This window comes from Castor canadensis, chromosome 4, assembly GCF_047511655.1.
Source record: "Castor canadensis chromosome 4, mCasCan1.hap1v2, whole genome shotgun sequence".
Taxonomy (NCBI): domain Eukaryota; kingdom Metazoa; phylum Chordata; class Mammalia; order Rodentia; family Castoridae; genus Castor; species Castor canadensis.
Genome location: NC_133389.1, coordinates 4,498,358 through 4,518,104, shown reverse-complemented (window position 1 = coordinate 4,518,104; position 19,747 = coordinate 4,498,358). Strand labels below are relative to the sequence as shown.

General features: G+C 47.9%; 1 protein-coding gene across 7 annotated transcripts; it reads left to right on the top strand.

The window, feature by feature from the left end:
- The first annotated feature begins 227 nt into the window (after positions 1-227).
- Positions 228-19,180, top strand: Cndp2 (carnosine dipeptidase 2). Of its 7 annotated transcripts, none has more exons than XM_020186277.2 (12): positions 228-360; positions 3,654-3,786; positions 4,588-4,731; positions 7,388-7,550; positions 9,673-9,761; positions 11,954-12,154; positions 13,271-13,355; positions 14,346-14,506; positions 15,451-15,615; positions 16,854-16,995; positions 17,569-17,716; positions 18,538-19,180. In XM_020186277.2, exons 2-12 carry the CDS (start codon positions 3,727-3,729, stop codon positions 18,605-18,607), a joined length of 1,428 nt encoding a protein of 475 aa, XP_020041866.1. In that variant the 5' UTR covers positions 228-360; positions 3,654-3,726; the 3' UTR covers positions 18,608-19,180. The 7 variants fall into 7 exon arrangements, with proteins under 7 accessions (XP_020041866.1, XP_020041865.1, XP_073925741.1 ...); XM_020186276.2 differs by lacking the exon at positions 228-360 and adding an exon at positions 680-1,004; XM_074069640.1 differs by lacking the exon at positions 228-360 and adding an exon at positions 1,055-1,073.
- Positions 19,181-19,747: the final 567 nt, after the last annotated feature.

Here is a 19,747-nt window from a genome sequence, read left to right as displayed (position 1 = left end):
TAACACGCCCTCCTGGCCCGAGGACGCCTGTGGGGAAGCACAGCCACAGGACACGAGGCCACGAGCTCCAGGACCCAGCACAGCGCTGGCCCCACGCCCCGCCCCGTGCCAGGGAGGGGCGGGGCTACGGAAGGCCGCCCGATTGGCCGGTGGGCGGGGCGGAGCTGGGCGATGTCGGGGAAGGGCGGAGCTAGGCTAGACTTGCCGAGGAACCTGGGCAGTAATGGGCGGGGCGGCGAGGGGCGGGATGAGGTGACGTCAGCCCTCCGGGCCCGGCCTGGGACTGGTGGACGGGACGAGCCCACTGCTGAGGGGTGTGGCCGAAGACACGTGGTGCGGAACCGGTGTGCGCCAGCCGCGGTAAGCGGACTTTCGGGGCGGGGCCTTTGCAGGAGGGCAGCTGGGACCTGGGAGACGGCCGGGCATGGGAGGCCCTGGGCAGTGCCCGGAGTCTCGCTAATTCCTACAGGAACGGGCTGCTGGCCTTCGCCGGGAGGGAGGGAACAATGGAGGCTATTCTGGAGCGTGCGGTCGGCCTCGGAGGCCCTGAGTCACCCAGAGGCCTTGGGACGGGCCCGCGGCTCCCGAGGGGCCACTTCCGCCGCCGGGGCCCGCCCTGGCCCGCCCCCGCCGAGTCCCACGAGTGAGGGGTCAGCCGAGCGCGTCCAGTCGAGGCCCCGGGGTGATCTGGCGCAGGCGGGGTCGCAGGGAGCAGAGCGCTGGTCTGTCCTCGCGCTGAGGACCCAGCCTTGCCCAGGCACCCCCCGCGTCCGAGGGCCTGCACGTCTGGCTGCAGGTTGCCTGTGGGTTGGCCGGCCGCTCCTTCCATCGCCTGTGAAATGGAGGTGTGGCCCTGGGCTTTACAGAGGGAGCGTCAACCTGCTTTTAGTGACTCCGTGTAATAAGGCGAAGAACCTGACCTGGAACCTCTTACCGATAATGTTTGTAGGGAGGAGTTCAGAATGGAGTTCTCGAACAGCCAAGTGGGAGATTCCTACCCCTGTGTGAGTGGTTTTTACAGAGTCAAAGCCGTGATGGCGACATTTGTTTAATATATACCCTGCATTCTTAAGGTACTGGGAACTAAAGAACTATCCGTGTGTACCCTGCCAGCCCCTTCTCTCTCACTAGCCTGCATTTAAACTATGCTTCCCCTCCCCTAGGGACTTCACATCTCCAGGGGCAGAAAGGCTGTGATTTATTTGAAAGGAGAATGTTCGCTTTGTTCCATCCACCCACACTGCATTTACCTTAATAAATCCGGTTCACCAGGGCTCATAAAAGCGGTTCCATTTATTGGCTTTGGGGGAGGGGGAGGGGGAACCGGGAGTTGGAGAACTGTGAGTGGGAGGGACAAAGTGGAACCTGGCCTGACCTGTTTGGACTGGACTTACAGTTAATAATAGGAGTGGTTTGGAGCACAACCCTGGGGCTTAGGTGGGGAAGCTCAAAAGTCTCTGTGTTCACCGTCCTTGGTGAAAGGGTCGACTTAGATAATTACATCTGAGTGATTTTAGCTACAAAGAACATAAACAAGGACTTACCAGGTGAGTTTGGGATTTGTGGACGAGGAACCCAAATGAAAAGCACCAACTCTAGCATATGGGCCTGCTAACAAGTAAGTTTTCATTTAATGTAAACAGGTGGTTTCCCTGTGTGCACTTTTGGTGACAGATGGTGAAATTTGGCTTATTGGCCTTCAGAACGCCTCAGCAGCGTTCATGGGCTCTGTCTTCCGGAGGCTTTTGAAGCAATGCCTCAGTAGTGCTGTCGGTTGGTGGGAGAGGTGTGGGAATACCATTCATGCTCTGTCTTGGTGCTTGGAGAGGAGGAGGCCAGGAGTGCCGCTGAGAAATCACCCTTACAGAAATCACACTTGCTACTCGTGCCCTGTGATTTCATTTCACTGCACACCTTGGGAAACTTCCTGGGTCTGTTGTTTGCTGGCAGCTTCTTGTCACAGTGGATCACGTCACCCTTTGTTTGGTAGCCAGAAAAAAAAATGTGTGCAACATTTACCTGGCACCCAAAACCAGACAGCAGTGCTGGGGTCATGCTACTCCATGCTACTGCACAAAGAATTCGCTAGCACAGCAGAGCTCCTCTCCCTCTGCCTAGTCTGAGTCTTGATGCTTGAAGATGGGAGAGACCTGTTTGAAAGTCTCCGTCCACAGGCATTGTCTTCCGTATTCATTCCTGGTTTTTAGTTCAAAGCAGCAGTTAAGTAGTTTACTACTGATAGCACCAACTTTTCTGGAGAGCAAATCCACAACAGCCATCTAAATCTAAAACTTGTGGTATACTCCTGTAATCCAAGCACTAAAGGATCCTGTCTCAGGAAAAAAAAAAAACCCGAAATGATTTTCAGTAAGTACAGGCATCTAAAGACCAAGGCCACTACACTCCAGTATAGTATTAAAGTCAGGGGTAAAGTGGCGTGTTAAGATAGCACGTAATTATCAATAGTTACATTGCTCGTGTGCAGTTTTTAAACAGACGATTTCAAATAATAAACTTATTCTGGTAAATTGTAAAGGCAAATGGGCCAAAAGATGAAATACTAAAAGTTTACACTTAAACTACTATAAATTTTATTTGAAAAAAGAGAAAGAAGGGCTGGAGTTTTGACAGAGCACCTGCTTTGCAAGTGGGAAGCTCTTGAGTTCAAACCCCAGTCCTGGGGAGGGTGGGGGAAGAATGTAAATTGTAATTACTTTCCAAATAAGGAATGCCAAGTACTTTTTATTCTTAAAGAAATGCTGACAGATAGTTCAAACCCCAATACCACTAGAACAAAACATAATTAATAAAAACATTACTGTTTTTTAAAAGCAGTCCCATGGTTTACTTTCCCCTGTTTGTAAGGCAAAGCAGGAGCTCTCCCGCATGAAAGCTAGATGTCAGAAAATGTGCCCAGGAGGCTGCAGGCGATGGAAGTTTATTTTTAAGTTTATGTTTTTAACTGATACATAAAAGCACGTGACACTTCAGTACATGTATATACCATGTAATGTTTAAGTTAGGGTAATATCCTCGTCTCCTTAAACACTGACCACGTCTTTGTAGTGAAAACATTCTCAGTGCTGTCTTCTAGCTTTCTGACACATCCAATGCGGCGTCATTTTCCAAGTCACCCTAGTGGGCGGGGGTAGTTCTTCAGCTTAGGTCTCCCGGAGGCTGAGTGCAGTATGTGGTCCTTGGCCAGTTTCTGGACTGAGATTATTAACTTTCCTAAACTGAACTCATTTGGCTCTCCTGGGGCTCTGCTGGCAGTGTTGTGGACTTCTGGATGTAGAGGCAGCATGTGACATTTTTGCTGAGATCCTTAAAGTGCCTATTTCCTCTGTGGTAAGAGAAAGTGGAGAGATCTCTGCACTTTAAATGTGTAAAACAAATCTTTTTTTAAGTGCCCAGTAATTAGTGTTACTGGAAGTACCTACTTTTAGTTTCATCAGATTGTCTGCGACTCAGGTGTTTGCGGTTGGACACACAATTTTGTATAAATCTTCCTCTGGAAAGAACGGAAAGCAATCTTCAGCCTCTTCTGTCACTTCCTGGAGAGTCCTGTGATGAGTGTTGCAATGCTGACGGGAGGGTGAAGGAGCACTTAGAACTAAGAATTTGAACAAGCTTCACTTTGCTGTCTCCATCAGTCCCTACCTGCAGTCAGGACTGATCGGTTGTACTCCTCCCAAGAACCTCCAAGGTCTTCAGTCAGCTTCCAAGATGTCGGCCCTCACTGCTGTGTTTAAGTATATTGATGAAAACCAGGACCGCTACATTACGGTAAGGGAACATTACATCCTGGTGAGCAGGATGGGGTCAGAGAAATTTTGAAGAGGCGAGTGTGAATTTTGCCATTTAAATCTATTCAAGATATTTCTGGGGATCTGCTTTCTCATTTTAGTGTAACTTTCACTTTTGGTATTTGTCAGAAAGTGTTAATACCCGTGTCTAGAAATGTCATCAGCAGGGGGTATAGCTTTGACTGTAGAAATGTCAAAGCTAATTTGTGAGTTTTCTTTCATCTGCATCTGTGATTTCCTGTGATAGTTACAGATTAAGGAACTAGTTTGCATTAAACTTGTTTTGAGTGACTCAGTAATGCATATACTTACCTATGTCTTGATTTTTAGCTTGAAGAATCATGCTTTTAAGTTATTCTTGAGACACATTTCAGACAAAATCTTCAGAATTCTCTTTCTAAAAATTATACTTTAGAAAACATGGCTATTGTCCAGATGATAAACTAATTCAGATGACAAGAACTTTGGTCATTTCCTGTATCATTTAGTTGCAATTTTGCAAGATTCAGATAGAAACTTATTTATGGACTCTGTACGTTTTACATTCAAATCATCTTAACGGTTAAAAACACATATTCGGATGTATGTGTTTTTTTTTAAATCTACAAAAAAGCAAATGTGATGGGTCTGTTCTCTACATCTAGTCAGTGTGTCCAAAGTAGAACAGGTACACGCAGCATGTCAGTGCGGTGTGCCCAAAGCGTGGCACAGCTGTTAGCCCATTCTCCCTGTAAGCAGCAGCTTTTCAGAAACCCTGTTTTCGCGTACTCTCTACAAACAGAAACTTGCAGAATGGGTGGCTATCCAGAGTGTGTCTGCCTGGCCTGAGAAGAGGGGAGAGATCAGAAGGATGATGGAGACTGCTTCTGCAGACATTGAGCGGCTGGGGGGCTCCGTGGAGCTGGTGGATATCGGGAAACAAAAGGTATGACCCACAACCCTGCAGGACTGCAAGCTGCAGATTCTACCTGGGGCCCTTTTGCTTCAGATGCATAGCTCACCTTTAAAACAAGCAAGGATCCTTGGACCATACGTTCCTGTGATTGCCTCAATGGGACTGGGGCAAAGATTTTGTGATATTCAGCATTTTTTCCAGGAAGGAGAAGTATAGGCAGTTCCTCAAGAATTAGTTGCTTTTGGTGAATTGCTGAAATTCCATCCTCCGAAATTAGTAAGCTTTCAAACCAGGAAGTTACACATTATCCATGCCTCTTTGCCCACATTGAGCACTTCTTAAGAGAGAGAGCTGGGGTCAATTGCATTTCAGTGCAGGATTCTGACAGGTGAGGATAGCTCGTTTTCTTTCTAATTGAAGTAGACAGTCCCATGTTTGGTACATTATTCCGGTGATTGCAGTACCATGTGAATTGCATGTTTAGAATAGGAGTTTAGAAGACTCCTATTGCAGGGTATGACGAGAGTTGGTTTATCCCAGTTCTTTTGAATGTAGATTTAGGTTGATTAGTTGAAATAACAGTCCTGGAATTTGGGTGTGGCCATTCAGTTTAGTGTGCACACTTCATTGGAGTGGGCTGAGTCCCCTGGGAGCACACAGTAGGGTCAAGCAGGGTTTAAATCCAGGCTTTCTGACTCTCAGTCCAGTATTATTATTTTGATATTTTCTTCTGACAACAATTTAATAGTTGACGTAAGATTTAATACAGCTTCCCAATAATTTCCTCCCCCAGTATTGGGAGAACAGACCAAGTTTTTCATTTTGCTTTCCTTAGGAACATACTTGATTTCTTCCTCTTTCCTTTTTTTCCCAGCATATAAAAATACTAGGTGGGGCAAATAACTTTTAAGGGTTGCTTCATTACAATAGGTCTGTCTTTTACCACTGACTTTATGGGGTAGTTCTTAAGAAACAGCCCTCTGTTTAAGAATAAAATGGATATTGTACTACTTCAAATTATGTACCATTGATTTTTAACAAGGAATTGAGAGATTTCATCACCACAGAGAAGTTATGCAGAGGGGGGAATGTAACTAGAGGTAGAATGCTTGCCTAGCAGTGAAAAGCCTTGGGTTCAAGGGGGAGTGGGAAGGAAGAGAGAGAGAAGTTCTGCAGTTGTATAGACTTTTGCTGGAGGTCAGTACGCAGTCTTCTCTCTGTTTGGCAGCAGGGCTCCATGTTCGGCAAGGGAGGATGGTTTGAGACAGGTGTGCATGTGAAGCTGGGAGTGTCCACTTGAATGAGAAGCCACAGTATGTCCAGGCTCATGGAGGAAAGTTGAGGCTGGAGGTTCAGGTCCTGGAGAATTTCAGAACCATCAGGTCTGAACAATATAGGTCCCATCAGCTTCTTAGAAAATGTTAAAATATTTCAATATTTTAGGCATCGTTGAATAGAAATTTATTTACAGGAAATTTGTTTTCATTTAGAAATCATTTTTCTGCTCAGGCCAGCTGAAAGCTGGCTGTGACTGCCATTTGTCCTGTGTGACCAGGACGGAAGTCTGAGGAGGAGTGATTCTTTTTTTTTTTTTTAGGATATATAGTCATTGTACGGGGAAAGGCATTGTGTGAGGAGGGATTCTTTGCCCCAGTGCCTCAGGAGATCTGACATGCAAACCCGCACTGAGTGCAGCTCAAGTGGGTGAGAGATGTCAGGCCCACCCACTGTACATAGTAGCTGTTGGATTACAAGAGTTGCTTGGGTATTTATAAGAAAACTTCACAGAGAAAAAAGTCCTGCCTGCATCCTCACAAGAATTCCACCACCTACTGAGTTCCCTGCCATGTGACACACTCAATGCTCAGGAGCCCTGGAGTTTGGGGGTCAAACAGTTGCTCAGCCCATCACCAGCATTGTTCTTATCTGGTTGTCATTTTCATTTGCTGCTGGTTTTACCTCTTCTTTGTAAATTGTTAGTTTAGCTTCATTATCAGTTTAATTTGTATGGGAATTACCACTTGAATGAGAAGCCAGAATATGTCCAGGCTCGTGTTTTTTGGGGAATGTGCTGGAGATGGAACCCAGGGCCTTCCATGTGCTGGGCCAGCACTCTATCACTGACTGACCTGATGGGAAGGTTGGAGAAGATCTGACTGATTTGCCTGCATTTCTCCTCTAGACAGAGAGAATTCTGTGACAACTGTCCTGTCACCCATCCTTATCAGAGGATGGATGACGGAAAGGGCCTTGGGACAAAGCTGAGAAGGAGTACCATCTTTAGTGTGGTATAAAGTGAATTGTGTCTTTATGTCTTAGTTTGTGGTCCATCCTGTGTATAACAGTCGTCTACAAACAGAATTTCAAAAAGGTATTTTTCCATTTAAGATTGTAGTTGTGTTTAGCCTTCTTTTTAGAAAATAATTAAATTGCCTCCCAAACTCAGGCTGCATAATGTTTTGCCTTTAAAAATTTACCAAACTAGTTGGTAGATGAAATTCAGGTAGGCACTTCAGATTCCAAGAAAGTAAAATCTTATTAGTGACTCTGCTGCGCAGTATGAGCTTAAACTGTACAGCAGAGGTTGATTGATGACAAAGATAAAAAAGCACCAGGCATATTTAATAATGGCTGCTGTAAATTCTGATTTTATTAACGAGGCTGTTCTCCATTGCTCTCCTGCCAGCTCCCTGATGGCTCGGAGATACCACTTCCTCCCATTCTGCTGGGCAAGTTGGGCAGTGACCCCCAGAAGAAAACGGTGTGCGTTTATGGGCATTTGGATGTGCAACCTGCGGCCCTGGAGGATGGCTGGGATAGTGAGCCCTTCACCCTGGTGGAGCGAGATGGTGAGGATGGTGCATCCCAGCACCTGTTGGCTGTTCCAGAGGAAAAGTCTCACTTATTTTGGTACTGGAGCTTGAACTCAGGGTCTCACACTCGCTAAGCAGGCACTGTCCACTTGAGCCCCTCTGCTAGCCCTTTTTGCATTGGGTATTTTTGAGATATGGTCTCAAGAATTCTTTGTCAGACTGGCCTCCATCTGCGATCCTCCTGATCTCTGCCTCCTGAGTAGCTAGGATTTCAGGCATGAGCCACCGACGCCTGGCTGGAATAGTCTCACTTTTAACATTGCGAAAACATTTCTATTATAATATCCAATATAGATTGGGTTTTGGGGGTTTGTTTTGTTTTGGTTGGTGACAGACAGGATCTCACTATGTAGGTCTTTTTTTTTTGAGACAGGGTCTCACTATGAAAGTTCCTGGCCTGGAACTTTCAGTCCTCCTTCCTCGACTCCCAAGTGTTGGGATTATAGAGGTGCACCACCATACTCGGTCAGTATAGATTTTTTTAACTTTAGCTAGAGATTGGGTTCTGGAAGTTTCTGACACGTACCTCGGTTGTTGAAAGCTCCAAGGGCTTTCCTTTTCTCATGGAAGTGAGTCCTTCTGGCATGGGCCTACTGGGCTTTCTTTTGCTCCTGACACACATTCTAAATTGAGGCCCTTTGTCCTCCAAAGTCTGTTGCCTAGTGCTTCCCCCTGATTTAGAGCTGCTGCTGCACTGTTCTGGGGCATTGGGAGGACAGCAGTCTTTTCCTCAGCCCCTCCTCCAGGACCTCTGGAGACTGGTCCATCTTCCACCACCCTCCTGACGTGAAGGTGCTCTGCTTTCACTTCTGAATTCTCACTGATTCTATCTACAGTAGTCCCTGACCAAAAACAAGCCCCTGCCTTCAAGCCTTGCCCCTCAGGACTGAGTTCCAGACCCTTTTGTCTGACTGGGCATATGATCTAACTTCAGACCTTCCTTGGCTAGTGTGGACTGTGTTCCTGACTGCAAAACAGAAAGACGCCAGGCTCCAGTGGCCCACACCTGTAATCTCAGCTACTCAGGAGGCAGAGATCAGGAGGATCGAAGTTCAAAGCCAGCCCAGGCAAATAGTTCTTGAGACCCTATATCGAAAAAACCCATCACAAAAAAGGGCTGGTGGAGTGGCTCAAGGTGTAGGCCCTGAGTTCAAGCCCCAGTACCACAGAAGAGTCATTTCACTGAAATTAGCATCTTTCCTGAAATGGCACTTGTTCTCTTCACGGTGTGATGGCTCACGTAGTTAGTTGTTGAGTGAGCCTTCTGTGTGCACTTGGTTCCTCATGAGGGTCAAGCCCATGGGTCTTTATGGCAGTTCCCTCACCATCGTCTTCCCTCCACAGCCCACCTCTCACTTTTATGTGAAAGGCACAGTCCTCCAGCCGCCTACACCAGAAACTACTTTTTCCTGTCCTAGTCCCTTGCCCTCCCCAGCTCCTTCCAAGCCTCTGCTCCTACCCTACTAAGGCCTCCCAGCACTTGTTATGTTGCTGAGTCCTGCCCCTCTTCCAAGCTGTTACTCCTCCACACCTCTTCAGACTTGCTCCCAAAGTGTCCCCTAGGTATCTCTCTATACCTGGCACCTCCCAGCAGACTCAGAACTGATGCCTCTGATCTGAAGTAGTGTCATGTCCTGTAGTTTTAAATGACAACAAAAGAAAGAAGGAAATAATAAAAATGCAAGCCCTCTTCTATATCCAGAGGAGAGGGTGAGGTTTGTGGTGTTTTGTGACAATGGCGCATATGCTTCCAAAGTGCCATACTTCCCACCTGTGTTGCCACAGGTTGTTGCTTACAGTAACTAGATTTTGATGAGCTAACCCAACTGGTGGATGTTTCCTGGAATTGCTCTGTGAGTTCTTGCCCTTATCACAAGCTAGCTGTCAACATGCTGTAAAGTGAAGAGGTCGTGTGGGCACCCACATGACTGCCTCTTTGATTGTGGGAAATCCCCTGTGAATTCCAGCAATAGGAGTGGATGGAGGCTTCTGGCTGAAGAGGGAACACCCTTTCCCCTACCTCTCCCCATGTGGTTGTGCTAAAGAATTATCAGATGTTTGCTGTAGCCATAACTGAATTTGCTGATTGTCATTCTAGGCAAATTGTATGGGAGAGGCTCAACTGACGATAAGGGGCCAGTGGCCGGCTGGATGAATGCCCTAGAAGCATTTCAGAAAACTGGTCAGGTATGTCCCCTTAGATTCGTCCAATTCACCTAGTCCTACCTGAGCAATAAATACTGTTAAGATTACAGTAGGAGAAACCAAGCATCCCCAACCTTGGCACAGGTGACTCAGACTTAAGATCACAACTGTTTCCTTTCCAACTCTAGAAAATGTTAAAAGTTTAATTGTTTTACAAATGCTCAAAGGTCATACCACTGACTTCTCAGCAAGATTACTTCTAACACATGGAATTTGAATTTCCTTCCTCTCCTTTTCTTTTTTTGGCACATGCTGGGGATGAAACCTAGGCTGTCAGGCATGCCAGGCAAGTGCTATACCAGAAAGTCAGCACAGCTGTCCTCCTTGGTCTTTGGCCCTTGCATCTGGCGAGAGAGTAATTCCGGCAAGACAGGAAAATACAGTGAGAGGGATAGCGAAGTTTGTTAGGAAAAGAGAACACTTTGAATAGACTGAAAGCAGTCATCTCTAGGGTGAAAAGGATGGATCAGCATTTGGAGCTGGAGTACTTACTGAGGAATTCCCAGCCCCAGGTCCATCTGATCCTAGAATGCAACCTATGGATCTGGGTCTTTGTCTTGCTTAATTAAAGAGATTACCTGTGTGGAATTCCCTGCCCCAGGTCCATCTGATGCCTGGGGTGGTTTACTATAGAGTGAGAAAAGGATTAAGCTTTAGGGGAGTGGCAATTTAAGAGACTGTTACAGGTTGGAAGGTTTCTTTGAGGTATTTCTGTCTCAGAGACCTTGAAGAACCTTTGCATATTGCTGTCATTCATGGCTAACTGCTCCCAAACTGTCCAACTGAGTTACAGAGTTAAACCCCTAACCCAGACATGAACTCCTAGTCATTGACCATCCTTGTGAATGTGGCCACTTGCCAGGATGTAACCGGCCTTAGGATGTTGGGCAAATTCTTCATTCTGTCTGTGTGATTTATATCCTTCTAAAAATAGATTTTATTTTTAAAAAGTATTTTTCTCAGCTATGAAATATCCACTCATTATTCAAAGTTGATAAGATGCAGAAAAGTTGAAAGAAAAAAAAATTGCTAGAAACCCTCAAAATACCTATTAATATTTTGTTACCTACCAAGCTTTTTGATGGCTTTTAACTTAGTTGTGATAATGCTATATAGATAGGTTTTGCATCTGGCTTTTATCTTGTGTCTTGATGAAATAATAGAAGAGATCTGAAAAGGGTTTCAGACCCTCTTGATCCAGGGATCATTTTTCACGGAAGAGAACTAACCAACTGCCTACGGACAGCCTGCGTGGTAGATGCAGAAACCAGGACGCCTCATCCCCTCCAGGGCCCCACAGAGCCCTTAGCCTTGAGGTAAAGGTGCCTCAGGGTCTGAGGCCCATGGAGGTGAGGGGTGGCTGTGTACAGGACAGAGCCATCCAAGTAGCTCCATGTATGCCTTTTCGGTATGTCCATGTCCTTGAGAAGAGAAGAAGGAGAGCAGGAATGGGGCATGCTTAGTGACTGGAGGGGTAGGAGGGTTGCATCTAGTGAACAATGTAGTCAACCGTGGGTTTGAACCAGGACTTTCTAGACTTGAGTCTATGTTTTGGCCCTGTTGCTCTGTACCCCGTGTAGCCTCTGGCTAGTCACCTGACTCATGTAGCATCCCTTTCTTATCTGTGCATGGGTCACCTGCCACACCCTCTGAAGCTAGACCTGGAAAATTGTTCAGAAAACATGATCCAGACACCATGATGTCACTGCTTGCAGTTACTTTGAGCTCCTTAGGAAAAAGCACCTCTTCTGTACAGAGTGATGCTGACAGTGCAGGAGGCCCGCTCAGCACAGGAGAAGTCTCGCTCACTTGCCCTACGTTAACAGTGACTGTCTCTGTGACAGGGAGGACTCAGTACTATTCTTCAAGCCTATGTCCTTTGTCCCTCTGTCACAGAAGGAGCAGTTCTGGCTTCCTGGAGCTCCTCATTCACTCTCTGCGTGCACTTACTTTGTGTTCCTGATAGGGTCATCCTAGGAGGGGTGCAGCCCTGGCATGGTGCAGAGGGCCTTTGCTTCCGAATCTGGGCCCCCGCAGGCCAGTACCTACCTCTGACTGGTCAGGAGGAGGTCAGATATTTGAAATTTACAGTTTCAAAGCAGTGGTGGTTTCCCATGTGTTACTTTGGAAGGAAAGTAGGAAAACTGAATGTCCTGTTGCTGTCTCTCTCACAGGAGGTTCCTGTCAACGTGCAGTTCTGCCTGGAAGGCATGGAGGAGTCTGGCTCCGAAGGCCTGGACGAGCTGATTTTTGCTCAGAAAGACAAGTTCTTTAAAGATGTGGATTACATCTGCATTTCTGACAATTACTGGCTGGGGAAGAAGAAGCCTTGTATCACGTACGGCCTCAGGGGTATCTGCTACTTTTTCATTGAGGTATGGTGCTGCTTTCTGCAGCCTCCCTTCATTTCTCGCTAATGCCTAAGCCTGCTTGTTCCTCGGTGCTCTGCTGGAGGCAAGTACCAAGACATCAGTCACGAGTGAAAGAGCAACTCAGAGCTGGCCCAGTGCCTGTGTCTTAGGTTCCATAAACCTTCCTAATACCCTAAGCACGGCAGTGTACTTCTGAGGTCAGAAGTCAGTGTCATAGTGATGTCAAACTAGGACAGTATTGTTTGTAATGTTGCCTTAGAGCAGTTAAAAAGAAATCAAATGCCAGTCCATCTCAGAAGACCGAGACATATACAAACATTTGAGGAACCCTTCCCTTTAAAAGTGCACGTGCTCACACTTCAGCACCTAAGCTCTCATCCCATGACTTGAGAGAACAGAGCCCTGCCACCAGATAAGGAGAAATCACGCAGGACAGCAGAGACTTCTGCCACTCATGGGCAGAAATTACCTCTCAGATAAGGGTGATGGTCCCTCCTGCCCAGGTGCTAGGTAATGAGACAGTCCTGTCTATACAGGTCTTTATCACCTGAACAGGGCAGAAATCAGGGCCATCGCTGCACTACACACTCACCTGGCATGGCACATTCTGCATGTTACAAGTGACCTGGTGCTGTAAGTGAGCATGTTTCCTGTTCCCCTTACAGGTGGGGACTGGGTACATAGCACTTAGCTGCCTCCTTAGGTACACGACTAGTTAGTTATGGGATGAATCTGAACCCAGGTCCTGAGGTTTATTGGTCATGGTTCACATTGTGTATGGCTCTCTTAGAAGATTGGGGCGGGGTTTGTGAAAGGACAGCAGGGCCTTGCCCTTCCTCTGGAAAAGGCTCTGAGTACTGGAGAGGTTACCCTGCAGTGTCCATCACCTGTGGCCAGCATTCCCAGAGCACCTTTAGTTGGCATCCTAGTGCAATGGTCAGCACATCCACACGTGTTTTTGCTCTCTGAATTTTTTAGTTGGGAAGCTCCTGGCTTTGCTCCTTGAGGGAGATTTTGATTTGGAAAATTGTTAGGTCTTATGAATGTTCTTTGTTCAGTGTATGATAAAAATAAGCTCCCACTAAGTGGCCAAATAATGTGGCCTTTGTTTCTGCCCAGGTGGAATGCAGTGACAAGGACCTCCATTCTGGGGTGTATGGTGGCTCGGTGCATGAGGCCATGACGGATCTCATTTTCCTGATGGGTGAGCTGGTGTTCGCTCTGTCAGTACTGTGTGGCTTGGGGAAGTAGGCAGGCATTATTTCCAGGCTGTCTGTCCTCAGCATTTGGTACATCTCAGTATTCTTCACAAGCCAACTGGTCTCCAATTCTAACAAGTTTCCCCTCCCTCACTGTTTTCTTTAAAGACTGCCAGGCTTCATTTCTGCCTCCGTTCCCTCCTGCTCTGCCTGGGACCATCCCATACTTTGTCACTACCTGTTGAAGCCTGACGCTGCCTCCCAAAGCCCACAGGTTCACCCCAGATGCTGTCCAACCTGTGTTCTAGAACCTCAGGATGCTTTCCTTCCCCTGGCCACTGTACCTTTCATTTCTGGGAGGCATGTGTTTGCTGTTAAACTGGCCACACAAGGTTCCCTGCTTGGTGAAGCAGAACCACCACAGCTTCCTGTTCCCAGCATCTTGCTAGTGTAAGACGGAATGGGGCTGTGCCTTCCCATGTAGTTCTGCCAGCCTCCTTTTCTTCCCCTGGGGGCCGGACCTGCCACAGGTGAGGTAGCATCATGTCTGAGGCTGAGATCTGCTCTGCCCCATTTCTAGATTCCCCCTCCACCTGGGACAGCTAGTTTCTTGTGGAATGCACATGGAAAAGACACACTGGGTAGCATGGGGTTTTAGAGTGAGCCTGCTTGCAGTGTGCTGCTTGGTTAGCATGCTGGTGCATGACCAAGGGCACCTTACGCATTCCACCTGTCTTCCATCTCTTCATCTGAAAAATGGGAATAATGGCTGTTGTGAAAATTAAATGATTTCCTGGCATAAGGTACTTGGAGCGGTAGCTTGTGCTCAAGAATGTCACTACTGAAGCCATTCTCTGTGCTCCTGCCTCCTGCCGCCCATGTGGCTGGGAGTGTGAGCTGCAGATCTCCCCAGGTCTGACTTCCTGGAGTTGGTGCAGCTGGGAAGCTGCTTCTGCTGCCTCATCTGAACGTTGCACCCTCTGCGCTTCCCTCAGGCTCTCTGACAGGCAGGAAAGGGGAAATCCTCATCCCTGGCATCAATGAGGCCGTGGCGCCTGTGACTGACGAGGAGCAGGGGCTGTACGACTGCATCGACTTTGACATGGAGGAGTACGCCAGGGATGTGGGGGCTAAGACCCTTCTGCACGGCTGCAAGGTACCACCCAGGACCCACCCTGTGCAGTCTGCCAGGGCTCGCTCACGTCCTAGGCTGAGTCTCCTCCTAGCAGGAAATGTGTGCACGAGTTCTCAGATAGCACAGACATCCAGAAAGCAGGGTGTGGCAGGCTGGGAGCGGTGAGGATTCCTGAGTAGCACAGTCCACTTTTGAGCACAGAGGAGATACGCAGAGACAGTAAAGGGCGCTCCTGCACTCCTGCCAGCAGGCGTCTCTGGCTTTATTTCGGTTTGTAGAGTGGTTTCTTTAGCCTAGAGATTAGTTTCAGTTATCCTGAAAGGGCCAAGTGCGAAGGTGAGAGCCATTTGTCCAGAGTCTGTGGTGACTTTTCTCCTAATTAGTTTACTTCTGTCTTATGAATTGTGGATGTCAATCCAGTACCTTCCATGTAGCCACCATTAATCAATCCAGCAATGGGCTCTGCTTCTAGGCCCTGGAACGCAAAAGGAGTAGGCCAGGCTTGGCCTTTGAGTTTCCTCTTCTCCAGAGACAAAGCAGCAAAGCACTGCAGAAGGAGCTGCCAGGCCAAGTGCCATGGGTTTGCCGGGGAGTAGGGCCAGCAGGCCTGGGGGAGTCTGATCCGAGAGTCCTGTAGGAGGCACTGGTTGGCCAGTAGAGACAGGCCAATTTGAGCTTGTGGGGGAGCTGGGAGGCAGCAGGGTCAGAGCATGTCGTCCCAGTGGCATAGTCAGCATCAGCTCATGAGACAGCATAGCCCTCCTTTGGGAATGTAGCAGCAGGTGCAGCATACTGGGTGGGCTCTAACTAGCCCAGCCATGTGGGTCCCTACCTGTGGTACCTCCTTCTGGTGCTGTCAGCACCCTGGCTGGGTCCTGTCTTGGGAGCAGCAGGCTGCTCAGTCAACATCCTATCTCCTCAGTGAGCAGACAGGCTAAGCTGTACCCTCTGTTGTGATTCTGCAGAAAGACATCCTGATGCACCGGTGGCGGTACCCATCCCTCTCCCTCCATGGCATCGAAGGTGCCTTCTCTGGGTCGGGGGCCAAGACTGTGATTCCTAGGAAGGTGATTGGCAAATTCTCCATCAGGCTTGTGCCAGACATGATCCCTGAAGTTGTCAGTGAGCAGGCAAGTGGGGCATGGGGTGCAGGTGGGGGTGGGGAAAGTGGGCAAAGGCTATGGTGTAGTCACAGGCTTTGGGGAACAGAGGTTTTCAGTAGGGCAGAAACAGTATTCCTGTCTACCTAGTACTTGCTAGAATAAGCAGTACAGGATTTCTCAGAGGTGAAGGCCATATGAACAAGAGTCACACCTAAGTGACCTTCATTACTACAGAGGTATGCTGAAGTCTGAACTCTGACATCACCCCAAGGATTTGGGTTAGATGGTGACTTTGGGCCAAATGTCATGTAAGAGTCCAGGGACCACCTCTCTTAGGCAGTAAGGAACAGAGGGAGGGTCCCAGAAGCAGAGGGTCAGTGGGACTCATCGTGCAGTCATGTGTGTGTCCATACCGGGCAGGGAGGTTTCATGAAGAGGGAAGCTGTGTATTTGCTTCCAGAAAGAGAACTCTGAGGCCTGCTTTTCATATGAGAACTGAGATTTCTTCTTGAGGCCATATCCCTGTGTCAGCTTCTGGGTCTATTTTATATCCAGATGGAATTTAGCTTGTGATCATTTTCTAAATGTTCATTAGTCTTTTAGTCTGCCTGTCACAGACTAGGTGACCTAAATGTTAGAAATTTATTTCTTCTCGTTTTTGGAAGCTGGAAAGTCCAAGATCAAGGTGCCAGCAGATGGCGTCTGGTAGGGTCCACTCCTGGCTTGCAGTTGGTGCCCTCTGCTGTGTGCGCCCACGATGGAGAGTGCGCACAGGTTCTCTGGTGTCTCCCCTTACAAAGACACTCATCCTGTTCAATCAGGGCCTTGCCCTAGTCATTCATTTAACCATAACTACTTCCAAGGGCCCTAGCCTCCAAACTTAGTGGAGTTTAAAGTGCCAACCTAAGAATTTTGGATGGACACAAAATATCCTGCCCATAGCCTAAAGCAAATCAGAGAACATTGTTTTTAAACTTAATCTGTAAGTATTATCATCATTTAGAACTGCTATATAAAGGTTGAATTGCTTAAAATTAAAACATTGCCTTTTACTTTCAAATAACTGGGTTTTGCTTCTTAAGTCCCTTTTGCTGCTATCATGTTAAGCAGGTCACTTTTCAGCAGCAGAAAATAAGGCCCATTGTAGACTCATAGGCCCTTCAAAGCAGACTCGCCATAGAAGACTCTTTGTAGCCCATTGGTCACTCCCATTGTGTCAGATGTCAGACTTACAAAATAACGTGTCTCTTCTGTTTATGACGTAGGTTACAAGCTACTTGACGGAGAAGTTTGCTGAGCTGCACAGCCCCAACAGCTTTAAGGTGTACATGGGCCATGGTGGGAAGCCCTGGGTGTCTGACTTCAATCACCCTCATTACATGGCTGGGAGAAGAGCGATGAAAACAGGTTGGATGCTCTTTGGGGACAGGTGACAGGGCCCTGAGCATGTCTGAGGACCCTGTGCATTGCCTGTCTATGGTGCTCTGGCCAGGATGTGGGATGGGCCTGTGCCCCCAGCTGACTGCATCAGGACATGTTGGTCTGACTCAGTATTGCTGGGTGGTGGCCTGTGATGGATCTCTGGCCTCCAAGCCCCAAAGTTCATCGTTTCTATTTTTCTTTTTTGGTGGTACTAGTGTTTGAACTCAGGACCTCATGCTTGCTAGATAGGTACTGTACAACTTAAGCCATGCCCCCAACCCTTTTTTGCTTTAGTTATTTTTCAGCTAGGGTATTGATTTTTTCCCAGGGCCAGCCTCAGACCTCAGTCCTCCTACATATGCCTCCAAGAAGCTAGGGTCACAGGCAAGCACCATCAGGCCCAGCTTGTTGGTTGAAATGAGGATCTCACTAATTTTTTGCCCAGACTGTACTCAACCGTGATCTTCCCAATCTCTGCCTCCAAGTAACTGGGACTATAGGTATGCAGCACTACATCTGGCTCAAAGCTCATCATTTCTTTTATCCCACTTTCTCTAGTCTTTGGTGTTGAACCAGACTTGACCAGGGAAGGTGGCAGCATTCCTGTGACCTTGACCTTTCAGGAGGCCACAGGCAGGAATGTCATGCTGTTACCAGTGGGGTCGGCAGATGATGGTGCCCACTCTCAGAATGAAAAGCTGAACAGGTGAGACTCCAGGGCTTTGATCATCTGTTTGTGTTAAGCCCCCAGCACCGAACATCTCCACCTACCCAGCGCAGCTGCCCTACTTCTAAGAAAAGCAAGTGGGAGGCAGCAGCTCTGTGACCATTCCACCTCCAGTTGTATTTGATTGTGAAAACTTCCCACATGAGGTAGGGACCAGGCTTGCTGGTGGTGGTTTATGGAATCAAGGTTCAACCAGTGTTCTGTGTTCATCACTTTCATTATGTACCACTCCTAAAACCCTCTCTGCTTTGCTATCTGCTTAAGCTCCTTTTACAGCTTACAATGAGACGGTATACTGGCATTCCTGCAGCCTGTGGGAAGGAGATAGCCTCTGGTTAGTGCAGTGAGGAGAGAACTGGGCAGGTGGGCACAGGGAGCAGCATCTGAGCCCTGGAGCTGCTAAGGAAGACGAGAAGCAAGGCCCCATCCTGGGGTAAACAGGATGGACATGTGAGATAAGGACAGAGCAAAGACCCTCCATGAGGGGTTGGGGAAGCAGAGGTGGAGGCTTGGCCTTCAGAAACAATGATGGGACCTAGATGAAGGTGAGCCATTCACAACCAGGGCCCTGGGTGAGATGAACCCATTCCTAGACTAGGTCAGGATTGGTTGGGGGAGAGAGGCAGTCGGACTGAACCTGCACTTGAGAACAAGGTGGCCGAATTCTAAAGGCAAGCAGGACTCCAGGCTGGGACGGGGAAGCTCTGTAGAAGAAATGCAGCCTTCCTGGGGAAGAATCCCTACATACCTGAGTGCTGACTCCTTGCCAGCAGCTGACAGGTGATCTGTTCTTTCACTAGGCATAACTACATAGAAGGAACCAAGATGCTGGCCGCGTATCTGCATGAGGTGTCTCAGCTGAAGGACTGAGAAGCCAGCTCCCTGTGGAGGCCTGAGTCTGACCAGAAGGAGTCCTGGCCTCTGCCTTCTTCTGGTTTTCTTGGGAAAAATCAAAGTTCCTCCCCCACTTTTCCTTGTCTGCACAGACTTCCAAGAACAGACACTGCAGGTCCAGCTGTCAGACAGCTAGAATTAGCCTGTACTGAACAGCTGGAAATGTTCAGTGCTGGTGGCTTAGCAGGGCCAGCTGACCAACACCCGGGGAGGTGCTCAGTGGTGGCTAGTGTGACTTCACCTCTAGAAAAGCAGCCAGCATCCCAAAGCACCAGCTCTATAGGGAGTGCTGGCTGTCACACAGGGCTACTTGTCTTTGCCTTCTGTATCAGGTGATGCACACTTAGGATATTCAGAAAGAAAATGAGAAAATTCAGGGGCTTCTTATTCCATGATGCCCTCTTTGTGACCAGTCGCTGTCCTGTGGTCCTGTCCTTTGGTGTCCCTTCCTCTGTTATAACCCCTCAGAGCCTAACCCAACAGTCCTAGTGGAAGAACCATCCCATTGTCAGCGTACACTGCTGAATAAAGTGAAAACTGACCTCTGAAGCATTGCTGTGATCTGGCTTACTCATGGAGCACACACCTGCTTGTCACATGGTATCTAGCTTATGTGTGGAACACACGCGTCTTGTTGAAGATGTGTGCTGGTCTGGTGTGTTAGAAATATTTTTATGATATTGGGGTGTCACAAGAGAGACAACAGTACTTGAAGTCAATAGGCAAGGCAAAATTTACTTCTGCAGAAGGGTGCACACCAGGGGGAAGTCCGCAGGGTTTTTATCTAACACCATGTTGTCCCTCCCCTGCCCCTGGATTGGGCAGGTTGGGAGTTCACAGTCTATGCGGTTGGGTAATCAGAAAGGGGCCAGGTTGGGAGGGGGCTTTGGGAACAAAGAAGTCTAAAAGTTCAAGGAAGCAGTAACCATTTTTGGTTATCAGCTCTGGAACCAGGGAATCTAGCGGAATTCTTGCCCCGATCCAGCTGAGGATAACAAGCTTTTGTTCTTAATAGAAACTTATCAGTGTATAGGAAGCGAGTTAGTGAGACTAACATTTGCAGCAGCGGTAGTTTCTGATTAAATCCTTTGGCAGAAAAGACCCAACACAAGCTGA